Genomic DNA, 16,276 nt, shown 5'->3' with positions numbered 1-16,276 from the left:
TAAGTGCCCCACGGCACTTTGAGTCTCTAATATGGCCACTCAGTTTGAAACTTATACCAAATAGTTACTTTAACCGATACGAAAAACATTTTTGTGCATCCGACAACTAAAATACGACCTATTTTGCCATGATTTTTCATTAAGAAATGTCAGTTTTTCCCGAACTATATATCGTGCGGGAAAAAACTTCATTTCTTTACGATTTATAGTGCGGGAAAAGGATTACATGAATTTTTCTATGACTATACGATTGATTAAATTTAATATGGTGAATGTGAAGTGTGTATGTTTTCAAGTAAATTGATGTGTTTTGTCTATTTCAGTTGTCCGATGCACAAAACGTTGTTCGTACCTCGACAGGAAATGACGATTTTTTCAGCACACGTCCTAATTTTCCTTAGGACTGGTGCTGGAAAACTTAGGACTGGTGCTGAAAAAATCGTCATTTCCTGGCTTGGTACGAAAAATACTATTCTACGAGTGCCAGAAGGGCTGGAAAGAAGGTAGCCCTATTGTTTATCTCAGCGGTCAGACATCGTAGAAAATCCAAACTGGTGTCGAAATGAAGGTATTGGCAACAAATGAAGAATGCACTGACAAAAAAGAGTTGAAAATCTTACCTGTTGCAGGTAACTTTGCCTCCAGGTAATCTATTTTATCTGCTACAGCTGTATTTTTCATATGGGGAGCTACAGCTGTGGCAGTAATTGTAGGTTACCTGGAGACAAAGTTCCCTGCAACAGGTAAGATTTTCAACTATTTTTTGTCAGTGTGGAATTGAAAAATAGGATTTCTGTTAACAAGTTAGGCGCATCTGACAAGAATTTTTGAAATTTCAACTTGTCAACCCTCCAACGATAATTTAGTTTTTCAATCCAATTCTTCATTTTGACAGCAAATTGGATTTTCGAATTTGGTTTGTAACCGCTGAGATATACACTAGATAGACCCTCGTTCTACCCCTTCTAGCGCCCTATTACAAAATTCGTAAAACAAATATTTGTCGTATCGGATAATGCAACAATTTGGCAAAGGTTTCAAATCGTGGCCTTATGAGGGACTCAATGACAAATCGAGTCGAATCTTTTATTTTTCAGTTAGTAATTCCGCATTGAAAATTATGGTCTCGAACAGCATTTATTTATCAAAACAATAATTGTCGTCTAATTGAAACAGATAGATTAGACGGACAATATCAATGGTCTCGCCAGTTTTGTATTTACTTAATGGGAAAGAGAAAACTTGCTTCAAATGATGAATAATAATCAACGATCTCCTTTTACATTTTACTGTAAGAAGACTGTTTCGCCAACCGTTTACTGCCACAAATGAATTAGTTTTACAATTTTTAATGGATTCTCAACCCTTTATTGAATCTTTCCATCTGCTGGTGCACAAGATTTCACCAAACTTCACTGGAAAATCCTGTGTCGGTATATCAAACTAATTTGTCTTGATTATCTTGTCAATTTGTTCTCAATCATCCCGCTTGCATTGCAATTTTAACGTAAATTTATCAAATGAAGTAGGTTACTCACAAAAATTCCCTGTCACAACATAAAGTCTTTTAGGTCTGGTGTCAAAGCTCCCAGAGAGGTGCATTTAGCTAGCATTCAAACTGAGTAGAAAATATGTTTTTAACTTGTGTGTGATTGCAAACTTTTATCGTCTGCACTGGTTTTAAAGGCCAACACATGAGAGAATAATTTTCTACCTCGTTCATTGCGCATATAATAATTTCATTTGCTGTTCATTCAATAGGTTATTAGTCTCGGGTTAAGTTTAATTTTTCTATCTTTTTTTTTAAACTTCTAAATGTCCAAAATGATCTTTTTTTACTTAAATTTTATGAAAGTTTTAGTATTAAAAAATTGTGTCGTCGTATCCGTAAGATGAACATTTCAAATTTTTAGAGATGTCAAGTTAAAGGAATAGAAAATTGAAATTAAAGACAAAAATTTGATGATTATTTTTAAGTGAAGAAAAGTATTTTTTATATAAATCAGCCATTTTTTATACAACAAAAACACATCGAAATCGGATAATATGAATCTAAAATTTTGTACAGATACAATAGTAAGATAAGAACACAATAGAAATCTTGTTTAGCCATTTTTATTTTCTCGCGTGCGATTCCGCACTGGTTTAAATAACAATGTCCAAATAATTTCCGTAGATTATAATTTTACTCGAGACGTTCCATGTTGAGCAGCACTGATGTAAATGACACGAAGTGAAGAATTTTCGTGGAGCGCAGCGAGTGAAATAGTTTCTTTTTATGACATTTATTAATACTCGTCTGAATATGGACAAAAGTATTTTAAAATTTTCTTCGTTCGGGTCGTATTACAATGACAGACTTTTTCGTTTGCTAAACTATTTTTGAAGACCTTCTTAACGTCACTTCTTCAGACAAAGACCATTTATTTCGGGATTTTTGTTTTATGAGTTTGCTACTCCTGTAAACGGCTAATAATCTATTAGTGATAACGACGGCAAGAATAAATGGTGATCTTCACAGGCTAGGCTTCACATAGATATCAAACCGTAAAGAAAAGGTAAGGAAGTACAAGATTTGGTATCAAACTCGCGACAGTTTAAAAAGGGTTAATCATAACTTTTGTGTTGTTAAATAACGGGCATTTTCATTGATTTCTGTTTGAAGTGCAGACACAAAATCTTGTACAAGTCTTGTGTATAACATAGGGCTATAAAACATCACAATAATCCTGAGTTCATAGCTTATTCTTATAGCCGTTGTCGATAACAGATGTCTAACCATTTCTGGAGCGTAATTGTTTAAAATGGCGTGGAAAGTTTAAAATAATAGCACACGAAATAGTCAAAATAAGTCTCGAATCATAAAATTTTGATCTTATTTTAAGTTTTAAGTGTTCACAAGCAAAGCATTTCTTTCTTTTGTATAATTTTAACATTTTAAACATAACATAATTCTATCACAAAATAGACAGAAAATTATTTCTTTATTTTATCTACAAAGCATATTTATACCAATCTTTTGTTTTAAATAAAAAAATACAATTGATTAACTTTTTGTCTGTGTATTTATCGAGTTGCGTTAACAGAGGCTTGCTTCTATACAACCATGAAAATGAGAGGCTCAATTCGATAAAAATATTAAGGGAATTCACGAAGGCAAATATACAGAAATATACGCCGTATATTTCTGTATATTTCGTATATTTCTGTATATCTCGTATATCTTATAACTCTGTATATGTTTGACAACTGCCAGCTGGAAGAAAATGATATTTTTTACGCTACAGATTTTGATCAAACAAGATGCCAGTGTGTAGCGCGTGATCTCAGGAGTCCGGCAATGCAATTAGTTTTTCAATCGGACCAATATTTACCGAGCGATAAGACTTTGGAAACACGATGTTTGCAATGTGCAACAAAACGTTTTTCCAAAGTCTTATCGCTAGGTAAATATTGGTCCGATTGAAAAACTAATTGCATTTCCGGACTCCTGAGATCACGCGCTACAGACTGGCATTTTGTTTGATCAAAATCTGTAGCGTAAAAAATATCATTTTCTTCCAGCTGGCAGTTGTCAAATATATACAGAGTTATAAGATATACGAGATATACAGAAATATACGAAATATACAGAAATATACGGCGTATATTTCTGTATATTTGCCTTCGTGAATTCCCTTATTGGAAATAATCGGATAAACTCATGGTTAATTGTTAATACCTCTTGAAGCTGCCAATCGTATAATTGAAAGAAATGAGTAAAAGGTGTAATGGAAGCTCCGTCACATTATAGTTATGCACTACCACCGGGACGATGGAAGAATCACTTAATATGTACATCGATTTAAAGACAATGTCAAGTCAGACTTCAGGACCGTGCTGATTAAAATCAGCAAGTTCTCTAGAAAATAAATTCGAAAGAGTTCCGGCTGCTGTTTTTCGAAGATGAAAATTTACTAAAAGCCGGAGTTTCATCAACGTTGAAAGTTGACTAGAGGAATACCGAATTGCCACCAAGATGGATTTAATTAATTCTTGAGGGAGTAAGTCAACAAAATACAGTTAAGAGTCAGATCTAAAATTTTGGCACGTTTTCACGATTTAGACATATTATTATATAAGGAAGTCGGAAAATAATGTTTTGGGAAAGTGATCAACTATTACAGTGATCAAAAATTGAATACTTTCAATGAACTCTGAAAATTATATTTCTCAAGCGACAAGGATTCGACTTCTTAATGTATTTGTTAGCATAGTCCCTCAAGAAATGTTTAAACCCATATTGGTGGTAATTCAGTTATTCCCTCAGTCAGAGATGCGTTCAACGTAGAGAAAAGTCAACCAACTTCAACCAAAAAGACAGACTGGAAAATTTTCTATTTGTGATGTGGACCAGGTAGGTCGCTCACTATGTCATTTTTGACATTTTTTTAAATGCGATCTTCATCCTTGATTTGGAGCGTTACCTCTTTTTTATGCAACTTAAGACACGGTGGGGCTGAACGAACTTTAAATAAAAGTGTAAGTTAACATCCTAGGTTTTTTCATAAGTGAGTTGGGGGAGGGAAGTGCTATTCAAGTAAAGAAGTTTTACCAAAATCCCTGAGCTGTTTCTGCGAACCAACATCAAAGTCAGCCAGGGCTTGTGAAACACTGAGGACTTAAGACAGACATTGGAATTGATAGAGGGACAAATTCTAAGACTTACAGTGTAAAAATTATTGCTCTACACATTTTCTTCATAGAGCAACAGCAGCTGAAAGTCAAAATTTCAGCATGTTGAAAGACTGATATCTCCCTTACGAAGTAACTAAGGAAGCCTCTAAATGGTAATCCCAGACTAGTTTTGCAAACCCTTTCAAATATCAAAACAATATTTTTGAATCGAAGTTCTCTGTTACATTTTCAGAAATTATACTTTTATGCTACCCTCGGTAAAATTTGGCCGCTTCGATACCTTTCCGGTAGATAACAATGCATAAAAATGTGTTGCTCATGTGATAGCCTGGGGTCTTACCTTTACAACGATACCAAATATGCCATGCTTGATCCTGCACAAGAAATGTTGATGAGAGAGTTTTGCATTAAGGTCGTTCCACTCGCAAATGTAGAGCTATCTAGATAAAATTATCTTCACGCATAACCAATAAACAAAAATTAACCTCGCAGATATTTATTGGGTACATCCTACGATGCCTTCATTTAATCGATAATGAAAGTATTAAATCTGGTACTTCTGTTGTTTCAAGTATCACTCATAGTGTTTGACGTCGAATCTTTTACTTCTTCAGTTTAACTGTACTGTGCTCTATATAAGAGTTCACTGGCCAAAAATAGTCGCTTATCCTTTTTCATTGTTACCGATAACAGATGACTAGAAGGGTAATGTAGTCTGAGGTCTGAAGTATGTTTGCAACGGTCTGTGCAAATATGCGCGCATTCATATATTCTTCACCGCAAAACATTCTCATAATTATAATTTATGAATTTGATCGTATTTTCAAAAGCTTTTCCATCGCTTCTTCTCTGTTATGGTGCTTTTCTTAGGGTAATCCAACGTAAACCTTTTCCTACTTTCATTCCATAAGTAATGGTTTCCTGTCCAATAAAAATTGTGACAAGTGTCTGTGTCAGTAGAGTACAAAAGCAAAAGTCAACTTGTAAAGTAACTCGATGGGCATATATAATATACGAATTTATGGAACAAACTATCATTTTTATGGCTTCTAACACATAAATTGTGGCAACGTTTGCTTCTGTACGTGTGTAAAATATAAATTTTTCAATAGATTTAACTTACAAGTTTATTATGTCAGTCATTACGGACAAAAAATACGGCAACTTATTTGAGTGAATCTTTGAGTAGCCGAAATTTTTCTTATTCCATTTACATCCTTTTGATCGAAAAAGTTTTCAATTTAATTGACTCAATTTGACGCTGAAATCGAGAGCTAAAAAATCGTGTAACTTTTATTAAGCTAATTGTATTCAATTATAAAAGAATTCAGTCACCTCGAAATGCTTAGACGGGAAATATCGTTCGTTTTCATTTCACTGAAAAACTTTCCAGTTTTTCACACCGAACAGTAAATGAAATTTATTCGAAACGAAATTATAAAATAGAATCTCGATTCGATAATATTCGAATAATCTTCTGTGTTTTGCCTGAAGTGATTTCTTGGTTAATTAAATTCCAAAAAGTTTGCGCACGAAGTTGAAAGTGATTTTCACACAGAAAAAGTTGGTTTTAAGTGTTGCCATTTTTCGGTCCTGTTTTGTAGACGAACTGGTTTGTGTGTTCATGTGGAAGGGTGGGTAAAGTTTGGCTCTACGTAACGCTATAGAATACGAATTTAAGCTAATTGGGTTTGAGCTTAATTAGTCCATTTAATCAAACATTTATTTGGGATGTAATTTGTAATTTATTGTGTAAACGATTATGCAACGCATATAGTTTAATAATACCTGTCCTGTCCATAACGTAAATTAATTATTTTTGGATATTTGCATATTATATTCAGGTTTATTCGATTAATGTTCCATTAACCTTTTACAATGTGCTAGTCGTCTATATTGTCAGCAGCAATAACAATAAGCGATGAAGAAAAGCTTGCAATTTGTAAAAGCTTAAAAGGCACTTATGTTGTATTTTAGTCATTTGTCATATTATTATCGACTGTTACAACAAAATTAAGTAATGGACGCTGTCTGGGTAAAGTAAACTCTTAATTCAACTATTTTGAAAGCTTTTCTAACGAATGCAGTAACAGACTCGATATACAATTAATATGTTCCCAAGATTCTTCGATACAAATCAATCAGTACAGTTTCGAAATATGAATGAAAGTTTTACAGAAGAGTTGGTCAGAATCTACTTTTGAACGCTTTGTGCTGACCCAGAACAATCATACAGGGGGACCCAATGCAATTACTTCATTGACCAATTGTGTACTATTATTGCCTTCCTACAAAATTTTTTGTTGAGGTGGGAGGGTTGTTATATTATTATCCGAAGGCGAGGAACATATGTCACACGTCGAAACAAAAAATTTCCAGTCAAGACAGTACGGTTCTGTTGTATCTTGGAGGTATCTTCTGACGGTTGCCTGGCCTTTAATCTTTGACAGACTGCAAGCTTATCAGCTGTGTTGTTATCGGGTCTATTACTTCTTTTGATCTAACATGTCATTGATGGAAAGTCTTTCACTTCCTTTCTTTGCATGTGTAAGCTCACCTTAGGCAGAATTTGCCGTTGTCAATAATAGATGAATAGCCGTCCGTATAAGGTTAATTTATTATGTCATTACCAATAGCAATTGCTGAAATTGAAAACAACGCTGTATTACTCTCATTCCAATTCTCCAATTATTTCCAGACGCTCAACTTATAATCTTACAAATATATTCTATGTATGGTTTCTCCAATCAATGTAATTTACTGTTTCGTTCATATGTTCAGTTGTAATTTTAATGAAAATAGAGCGAAGAAGGTAGTTCAGCGCTCAGTGCTTTTAGTGGAACGTAAGTGTTTTATATGCAACATTTGAAATACAGTCTTCGTAAGCTTTTGTGTAATTTAACTCCACATACTACAAAATATATCGAGCAATATAATATTTTCTAGCTCTTTACATGCGTTACAATAATAACTAACAAAATAGAAAATTCTTCGTGCAAAGATAAAAGGCAACGTTTAAGATGTAATACATCGCTTTATGTTACGTGTTCAGATTTCTTGTGTTGTGGTATGATTAATTTAATACACCGAATCGTAGTGTCTGTGCTAACTGGTATAATTTATGGATAACTCGATATATAACTGAGTATTTATTGTGCATGGAGGATTTTGTTTTATACGAAAAGGAATATTGAAAGTTTGGTATTTAATAACGTTGCACCTACTCCACCTACGAAATTTCTCTGTTTCTTCTCACAGTCATTTTCTTATCATGCAGCAAAAGCCTAACATTTCAATGGATCTCGATTTTCCTGAACCAACAGCAACGGCCAATTATGTCCTACCTACTCTGCGACTGGATGAAGGACCATTTATATTTACTTACCTAAATGCTTTCTTGTCCTACATTACGCCACACGATTTGCCAGTAGGTAAGTCTGACTTTGGATGCCTAACCTTTTTCTTATCGTTGTCGGATAAAGAGCAGTGCTTCAATAATTCAAGTTAAGTTAATTGTGTTTTAGAATTACTGCGAGATGCCTTTCATTCCAGATTGTCAATTATGGAATTGTTAATGGAGGTAAGAGAAACCGAACTTTCGATTGTAATGGTTCCATACTATGCAAAAACATAAGCTCATTATTTTAAATTATTATTGGTATTTTATGGTAACAAGAAAAAGTTTTAAGGATAAACTCATTGAGAATAATAAGATTTATTCAGGGATAAGTTTTGCACTGCTACATTTTTCTGACCAAGGTTGAGTAGATTGGCTCTCGGATTAAAATAAAAGTTTTCCAATTGCTAATCAAATCAGCTAAGAATTGTTTTTTTAAACTTTGCTTTTCTCGACTGTAACTATTCATAACAATTAATTTTTAAGAAATTATTCTCTTTCCACTTATACTTTTAAAAACAATTCTTTGAATCGTCATTCGTTGTTTGAACGGAAGAAGTAGAAAAATATCAGATAAGTTGTTTCATTATCTCAACATTGTGGCGACTGAAGAGCTCTGTTTCAATGATAAGAAAAAAATGTAAAAGAAAAAGCCGAAGAAAAAATCAGCGAAATTAAGCGGAAACTTTTTTTTGTTATACAAATAGTCTGAACACAATGTAATATCGCAAGCCAACTTTTACATATAAACGATACAGGACGGACAAAAACTTGTCTTCCTCTTTCGCAAAAGTTTTCTTCAATAGAACAACCGAATATATCATTTTCTCAAAGTATCCACTTCAGTTGTCGTTTGACGGTATCATAACAATATCTCTATAACCGACCGATTTTCCGACATAGACAGGTTAATCTTAATCTTGGCATAAATCTTGTATGTTATTAAAGAAAAAAAAGACTTGTCATCGTTCATCGTTGATTATTATTGTTGTAAGATAAGATTTACATCTGTTGTTGACCTATGAAAAACTTTCGAAATTTTTTAAAAGAAATAAATTTCTGCAGACATAACAGATTAATATTTCATCATTTTTTGTGTGGACTGTTGAATGGTTGGTTAGGAGGGGTGAAAAAAGAAACGCTAGGGCGAGGCGAGTAAACAACATAATATTGAAATTTGAACTGCGAAAACTTTCAACATAAATTTGATTTTGGTTTTATAACAAAAATATTAACAAGAAAAAACTTGTCTCCCATCCAAAAGGCACTTAAAATCGAATCGGGATTTATTTGCTTGATATCATTATTTTTGGTAATATCGCTGATACCACTGGGAATCGTGGCTGCTTGGAGCTGTGGACGAGGATCGAAAAATCTTACTGATGACTGTGGTGTGGGTGATGGCGTTCCACCAGTTGATCCATTAACACTCGATGAAACCGTAGGAAATGTTATTCATTGTCGCAGAAAAGTTTTGCAATTTTTGTTGCAATTTATTTTATTGTTGTTGATGTGAGTTTATAAGACAATTTTAGTTTTTTTCATTTAATGGTTTTTTATTGCCAGCTAGCATCATAAAATAGCCTGTATTAGTTGCTTGGTTGAACGGAATTTATTTTTAGTAGTTTGGGTTTGAAAATCGAATCAAATTATGAGAATAGTTGTCGAAATGCGAAATAATAAATTGTACCTAACTGTTGTCGCCAGACAAATCAGCAATTTAATGATTCAGCTGTTTTAGAGGAAAGGAAAATATTATTTCGAAAACCGATCAATGAAGGTACTCATCATATTCGTATCCATGAGTACCTAACGCTAAATTTGTTTTTCAATTAGTAAGATCGAATCAAGTGATAGATTCGACAATTGTATTAACTGCTTGCCGTCGATGAAACGTTAGGAACATTTTTATCAATTAATTTCAATTAAGTTTAATGTACCATTTGGATTGCAGACACTGATGGGCTAACATTTTTAGAATTACTTATGATTGGAAAGAATACTTATTTACGTATCTGTGGTGGGCGGTCACTTCGTTCGGGCTACAACTAGCGAAAATGCCTAAAATGAACTGTCCACAACAGATGCGTTTACAACTTTTCATGCTGAAGGCCTAAATAACGAGAAAAATTCTTTAAATGCCCAATATTCCAGTAGCCACGGAAGTGCCCGTGTCCATGAAAGGTGCACGGGATGTCTTGGGTGATTTGGATAGCCCTTGGTACCCTGAAAAAGAAAAGTTCGGGTGCCAAGCTGAAATCCTGTCACTTGTCGGGAAAAAGGAGGGGGAAGTCTAGAGTGCACTATTTCAGTTCTCGACCATTTTCGAACACTCTGAACAAATTATTTCGTATTTTTATGGATGATATCGATAGAGAATTCAATTACCTAAGCCCTAGAAGTTTTATCAAATTTTTTGGACAACACATGATCCAAAAATGTGGTCAAAGTGAAGAAATATTTTGAAACATCTAATTTTTCACTGTTTTTATCATATTTCAGATTGAAACAATGATTTTATGTTAAGATAATGTTCTACAATATTGTTAATATTGTCTATTGTAAGAATGTTAAAAGGCACTAATATCAGGTCGTAATAGACTAAGCCTCAGACTAAGTTCTCAGGACGTGCAATCATAATTTTCCTGTTAACATGCTCACATTACTTCATCTTTATCTGTCTTTCACAAACATTGTGATCCACCCTGTATTGTTCAAATGCTTGTAGACATATTTCTAATTGTTAGATGTTCATGGACACGGGCACTTCCGTAGCTGCTGCATTACAAGAAAAACTATAAAATTTGATAGTTTTAGGCTATTCATCTGTTATCGATAGAAACGAAAAAAAGCGAAGACATCTTTTGAATCAATGAAGACTTTAATTTTAGAGTGACTGCTAAAATAAATGAAGTAATAGATTTCGCATTAATCTTTTGAAAATGTTCAGATCAAAAGAAGTAACAGAACCAATATCGTACCCTTAAATCTAATATCGTACCCGCGATAAGGTAGTAAAAATTGTTATTAGCTTCTTATGTAGTTATTCGTTATTGCTAACACTTCAATTGGAAAAATAAAAAAAAAATAAAAAAATATTTTAGATGTTCCGCCTCGACAATGATTATAACAAACGAAGAAATCTCAGCGGCCGTTGATAAAACCCCGGACGTTTTGCGGGCGTCTCTCAAAGACATTGAAGCATTTCTAAAAGATTCTCACAAACAAATACTATTTAGTGTTCACGAGGGTATGAACACAGTATCGGATCGGTTAAGGCTTGACTTTGAAGGTATCTAATACAATCGTAATCATGTTTAACAATTCGCTTAGAAATATTGACGTGATAAAAATGACCTGCAGAAATTGATAAGCTTCTCGGTGATCCAATCCAAAGAGATTTGGAATTAAGTACCGGTATTGAAAGCTCGTTGGATGTAATGAATGGGATTTGTTCCACAAATTATGAAATCGTTCATCGTATTCAAATTTTACACGATTCAATAGCAAAAGCGATTTTAATATCGCATGATGCCTTTACTCGAATCGAGGAACTGCAAACACAATTGACTGTTCTTCAACGGCAATGTGTCGGCCGTGATCGTTCTTTATGCGAAACTTTAAAAATTAAGGGTCTGGATGAGACTAACATTATTGGGAAATTGATCAAGGTATTTCGTTATGTAGAATTTTAAAGCTTAATCTAAATATTCCTAACAAGACTTTCTTCAGTTACAAACAGATCCATCACTGTACAAAATGCTAACACTTGGCGAACTTGAATCTAACGGAGTTAAAAGAAATTTATCAATGGAAATAAAACATGCGCGACAATTCTTTCAAGGATTTTCGATGAGGATTAAAGTTAATGCCACAAAGCATTGGAATGGTGCGCTCGAGTTGATATCTGTTCTTATCAAGCATAAAGAAATTTCCTTTTTAGACATAAATAACGAATTAACTGCAATGAAAGATGCAACCCTGGCTTCAACGAATGCATTAAGTTTCTCAGTTCGCGCAATTATTGATCGAGCCGATAAAACATGGACGCTTACTTTACCGGTACTCGACGACATTAACGATGTATCACATTTCCTTTGGTCGTTGTCTCTGATAACTGCTGTGATTGTTTTTATCGTGACACTATTACTACTTGGAGGACTAGGCTATGGCTGCGCTCGTTCCGAAAATCGGGCTCGGCTGACATTCATTATTGCTGCAACTGCCATTAGTCTGGGGTGCATCGGTTTAGGAATGTTTACTATATTTGTTATGCTGCTGGGTGGTCATGGAGAAGTGTTTCTTTGCCGTCCGCTGTACGAATCTCCGAACTACAGTGTGCTAACAAAATTACTTGATCGTCCGGGACTTGTATATGGAAATGGAACCAGGAACGGAATTATTGCCGATATTTTGAAGCCCTCTGGTTCACCACTGAATGCAACAATCTTTAATGCAACGTTAAGTGGTGCTTTAAAGAAATGTGAGAACAATCAGTCGACGTTTAGTGTATTTGGCGTTGAAGCATTGATGAACTTAACAGATGTCACTGAGTTGAAAAAATATCCCCGACTTGAAACGGCTATAGACGTAAGCGATGAATTTCTTGGGGATAATTCAAATTTGTCAGCAGGAACTTTCCATTCTAGCAATTGTCCATCACGGCACATTCATTTTCGTCATACACCGAACATCTGCAAAGCATTCTCGAGTTTATGTTCGTGAGTGCTAATATCGATCTAGCTGCATATAGAACCGATTTAAGCAGTCCCACACCCGAACGAGACTTATCAACTTTCATCGATCAGGTTCAGCGGGTTTCACTACAGGTGGGAGAAATGAAAGCGATTCACGCTATGAGTGTTCACTCGATATTTGTCATTAGATTCAAGATGTTGCCACATCATCCCGAATGACGACATTGAGCACTCGGGCAAGACGACTACAGACGGCTGTATTTCAGCCACTCGAAAAAACGAAAAACGATATCATTTATCACCTGACTGCACTAGAACTGCAACGAGGACCATGGTCACATCAAGTAATTTCCGGTTAAACTGTGAATCCTTGCCGTTCACCTACTTCATTCATTGTATTCCTGTAGGTAAATCAGAGTTTGCTACAGTTGAAAACTGCTCAATTTTTCTTAAGCCAAAAAGCGAACGATGTTTGTGTCGCGAAAACGAGAGATTTTAAAGAAAGGTAATCTGTCGGTCATTTGTTATCGATATAACACCATTTGGATTTGCAGACTTAAACATCACATAAAACACAACAAGCACCACCTTTTGTCGCTACTCAATGAACGTACAGCCTCGTGTCGTCCGTTGTTCGACATATTCAATGCTAACCGTATGTTGTTGTGCCATCACACAATCGCACCATTGAATGGACTGTGGTTTTCCGCACTTTTATGTTTGACTTTTTGGAATTTAGCGACACCAATATCGTTGGCACTGGCAAATATTTATGGACGAATGGGACTGTCTAGAGGACTGAGACACACAAATAGTCATCAGTAGGGAGCTTTGATTAATTTTTTTTTTTAGAGATTTTTATAGAATGTCTACGAGATGCCAAAGGTAATTTAACAATTCTTTCAGGGCTCCTGCTGATTCTTTAATTATTTCGGAGCAGAGCAATTGGGCAGCATCTAGGTATTTTGTTCGGTTTTCCATTTTTTTAAAAGTACAATCCAAACTAAAAAATAACAATTCTATGCAATCATATCAATAGCTCTCAACGGACACCCAGAATTGACAGGTCAAATTGGTGAATTTTGTTGCCAGCATTTTTTTTAACATTTTTCTTTTTACAATTTTTACTTTTTTTACTTTGTTAATTTTCTACGCCTCACAACGACATTTTTTAAATCTTTCGACTTTATTGGTGATATAATAAAATAGGCGGGCCATGAGGCATGCAAGTGTGAGAAGTGCCAAATCGGAAACTTCTAATTTTGTTTTTGATGAATGAGGAGTCGTCAGATTCGAATCAGAGTTGGATTAATGTTTCGAATAAAATGTAAAAAAAAAATCGAACTCAAAGTATTTTAATGCTTCCATCATCAGATGGAACTACATATGAAATGAACCCCAAATGAACACTGTCAAATGAGATTTCAGAAGATCACCAGGTATATGCACAACACTGTAAAGTTAACGAGGCAGGAGCGCTGATTTGACTAGGGACCTGAATAATCTAGTAGCCCTATATTTTTTGCGAATATTTTTTTTCAATTTATGTCAGTGTTCATTTGAGTTCATTTTAATCCAGTGTATTAGGTCCCTTATTTGACGTTTCGAAAATGAACCGCTCCTGCCTGGTTTATTTTACTCTGCCGTGGTATATGGCATTGGACGCACTTCAAGCATGTGTGGTACTCTAAATAGAAGCACTTGAGGTACCAAACGGACTGTTTAATCTTATTCGGAAACAGCTAAAACGTCGAAATAGTAGAATAGTAGAACTCGGAGTCATTATTTTGAGAGTGCAGTTAGAGCCGAAGACGAGGTATGCAACGACAGGAGCTTGTCGTTCGGAAAGGCTGTCGAAAAAGACTGTTGATTTTCGATATAAGCACCATATATTATTTGGTCAGTTTTATTAATTTAAAACGTGGAAAATTTCACATTAGTATGCTGGCGTCTGAGTAATTGAAAAGTGACAAAAATTAGAAATATCAAAGACAATGCTCTGTCCGGTGCTAAGCTTCGGTGCTAGACAGACCATTGTCGACGAGGAAAAATTAAGTTATTTCTTGAATCATAACAAATCGATCAAATAATTTAATTGACATTAATAACAAATGGACTTCCAACGACAGGAATATCGCCAAATTTAATGATCAACTTATATACTCCGCTGTGCGATGGCTTGTATTGGACATGAATCGTTCCTAGATGTAAAAACACGATCTCTAAACTGAGCGAATTGTTTATGAATTTTTTACTCACCATCCAAATTTTCCTTGAATCCAACTTCTACATTACCGGGTCCCTGCATAAAGGCGTTCAAACCACCACTCACAACTGCCTCGCGTGCATCCAACAAAAATTGATTCGTAATTAAAGATTTTCCATTCGTTGCAGCTGGTCCAGAAATTCGAACATTTTGTATAACATCACGAACCATTTCCACTTGAGACTGTGGATCACCGCTAACGTTCACTGGGAACGGTGATCCGGGAATGTCTCGTCCGAAGAACTTTATATGAATTCTGTATAATCCTACAATCGAGATTGCGTTTTGTGTTTATTCGATCTTAGATGAAGATAAACATTTATTTAGACCTGGAAATGTTGGGATGTAACTCACTTCAACAGCACCACCTGGTGGATGATTGAAAATAAACTCGGGTCTGGACGGTCCTATCAAAATATGAATTAAATTTTTTGTATTCTAATTTTTAGTCACAGCCTCATGAGAATGAAAATTACTTATGTAATGATTGTTAGTCGAGCAATGAACAATGGGTTTTCGGCACTCTCTGTAAATGTTTTACCTTCGACACCAAATGTTACTTTTGACATATTTAGTCCATTCGGGTTCACCAGAAAATTTGCCTGTTGACCAGCGAATCCATGGGACAAACCGTCTCCCCAAGCCTTTGGTCCATTAGAATACACAATTTTAGAGTTCACTTAAACAAAGGTATTTTGGAATAGAACTAGACGAAAATACCTGGATCGAACTTGCTGACATATTTAAAACGATGCTAATTTAGGATACCACTAACACTGAATTTAAAAATACTATGGCACTCTCAATGTCAACTTATGAGTGAAATTATTACTGTGATATTCAAAATATTTCTGCACGGATCAAATCAACGGCTATACACATGCATGTATAAATATGCCAAAGCGAAGAGTGAGTAACAAATGCGAAAGATTGAAAAATTGTAGAATTTTCATTGCATGAATTTTAAAAATAACTCTCTGACTCAAAACTTGACTCGCACTATTTCATAAACTGTTGAAGGACGTTAATAAACGGTTGGAAACGTTTCGTTTATGAATAATTGAATAGGAAAATTTCACCTAGCGAAAAAAATTTGTGGATTCTGTGGTCTTGTCTATCTATGGTTTAATCCGACATTGCAATCAAAGTTATCAAAGAATTATGCGGTAACCAGAATCTTTAGTTTGCACTTTCGTTTGGTAAGAAGCATCTCACGCTTTCACATTTGACACTGTCAAA

General features: G+C 34.8%; 2 protein-coding genes across 3 annotated transcripts; one reads left to right on the top strand and one right to left on the bottom strand.

Moving 5' to 3' along the window:
• The first annotated feature begins 5,911 nt into the window (after positions 1-5,911).
• Positions 5,912-14,107, top strand: LOC119066447 (prominin-1-A). Of its 2 annotated transcripts, none has more exons than XM_037168948.1 (15): positions 5,912-6,311; positions 7,955-8,108; positions 8,187-8,257; positions 9,339-9,586; positions 11,179-11,366; positions 11,438-11,745; positions 11,807-11,963; positions 12,018-12,664; positions 12,724-12,903; positions 12,960-13,115; positions 13,179-13,276; positions 13,326-13,592; positions 13,678-13,731; positions 13,811-13,837; positions 13,981-14,107. In XM_037168948.1, the coding sequence occupies exons 2-15, from the start codon at positions 7,973-7,975 to the stop codon at positions 14,048-14,050; spliced, it is 2,607 nt and encodes an 868-aa protein (XP_037024843.1). In that variant the 5' UTR covers positions 5,912-6,311; positions 7,955-7,972; the 3' UTR covers positions 14,051-14,107. The 2 variants fall into 2 exon arrangements, with proteins under 2 accessions (XP_037024843.1, XP_037024841.1); XM_037168946.1 differs by lacking the exon at positions 5,912-6,311 and adding an exon at positions 7,292-7,878.
• A 539-nt stretch (positions 14,108-14,646) lies between these two features.
• Positions 14,647-16,038, bottom strand: LOC119066448 (filamin-C-like). Its single transcript, XM_037168949.1, has 5 exons — positions 15,758-16,038; positions 15,579-15,681; positions 15,367-15,444; positions 15,031-15,303; positions 14,647-14,972 (listed from the first exon to the last, which is right to left on the bottom strand). The coding sequence occupies exons 1-5, from the start codon at positions 15,776-15,778 to the stop codon at positions 14,863-14,865; spliced, it is 585 nt and encodes a 194-aa protein (XP_037024844.1). The 5' UTR covers positions 15,779-16,038; the 3' UTR covers positions 14,647-14,862.
• Positions 16,039-16,276: the final 238 nt, after the last annotated feature.

This window comes from Bradysia coprophila, chromosome IV, assembly GCF_014529535.1.
Source record: "Bradysia coprophila strain Holo2 chromosome IV, BU_Bcop_v1, whole genome shotgun sequence".
Classification (NCBI taxonomy): Eukaryota; Metazoa; Arthropoda; class Insecta; order Diptera; family Sciaridae; genus Bradysia; species Bradysia coprophila.
Note: the sequence above shows the minus strand (reverse complement) of the source record. Positions and strands in the feature narration are given on the sequence as shown.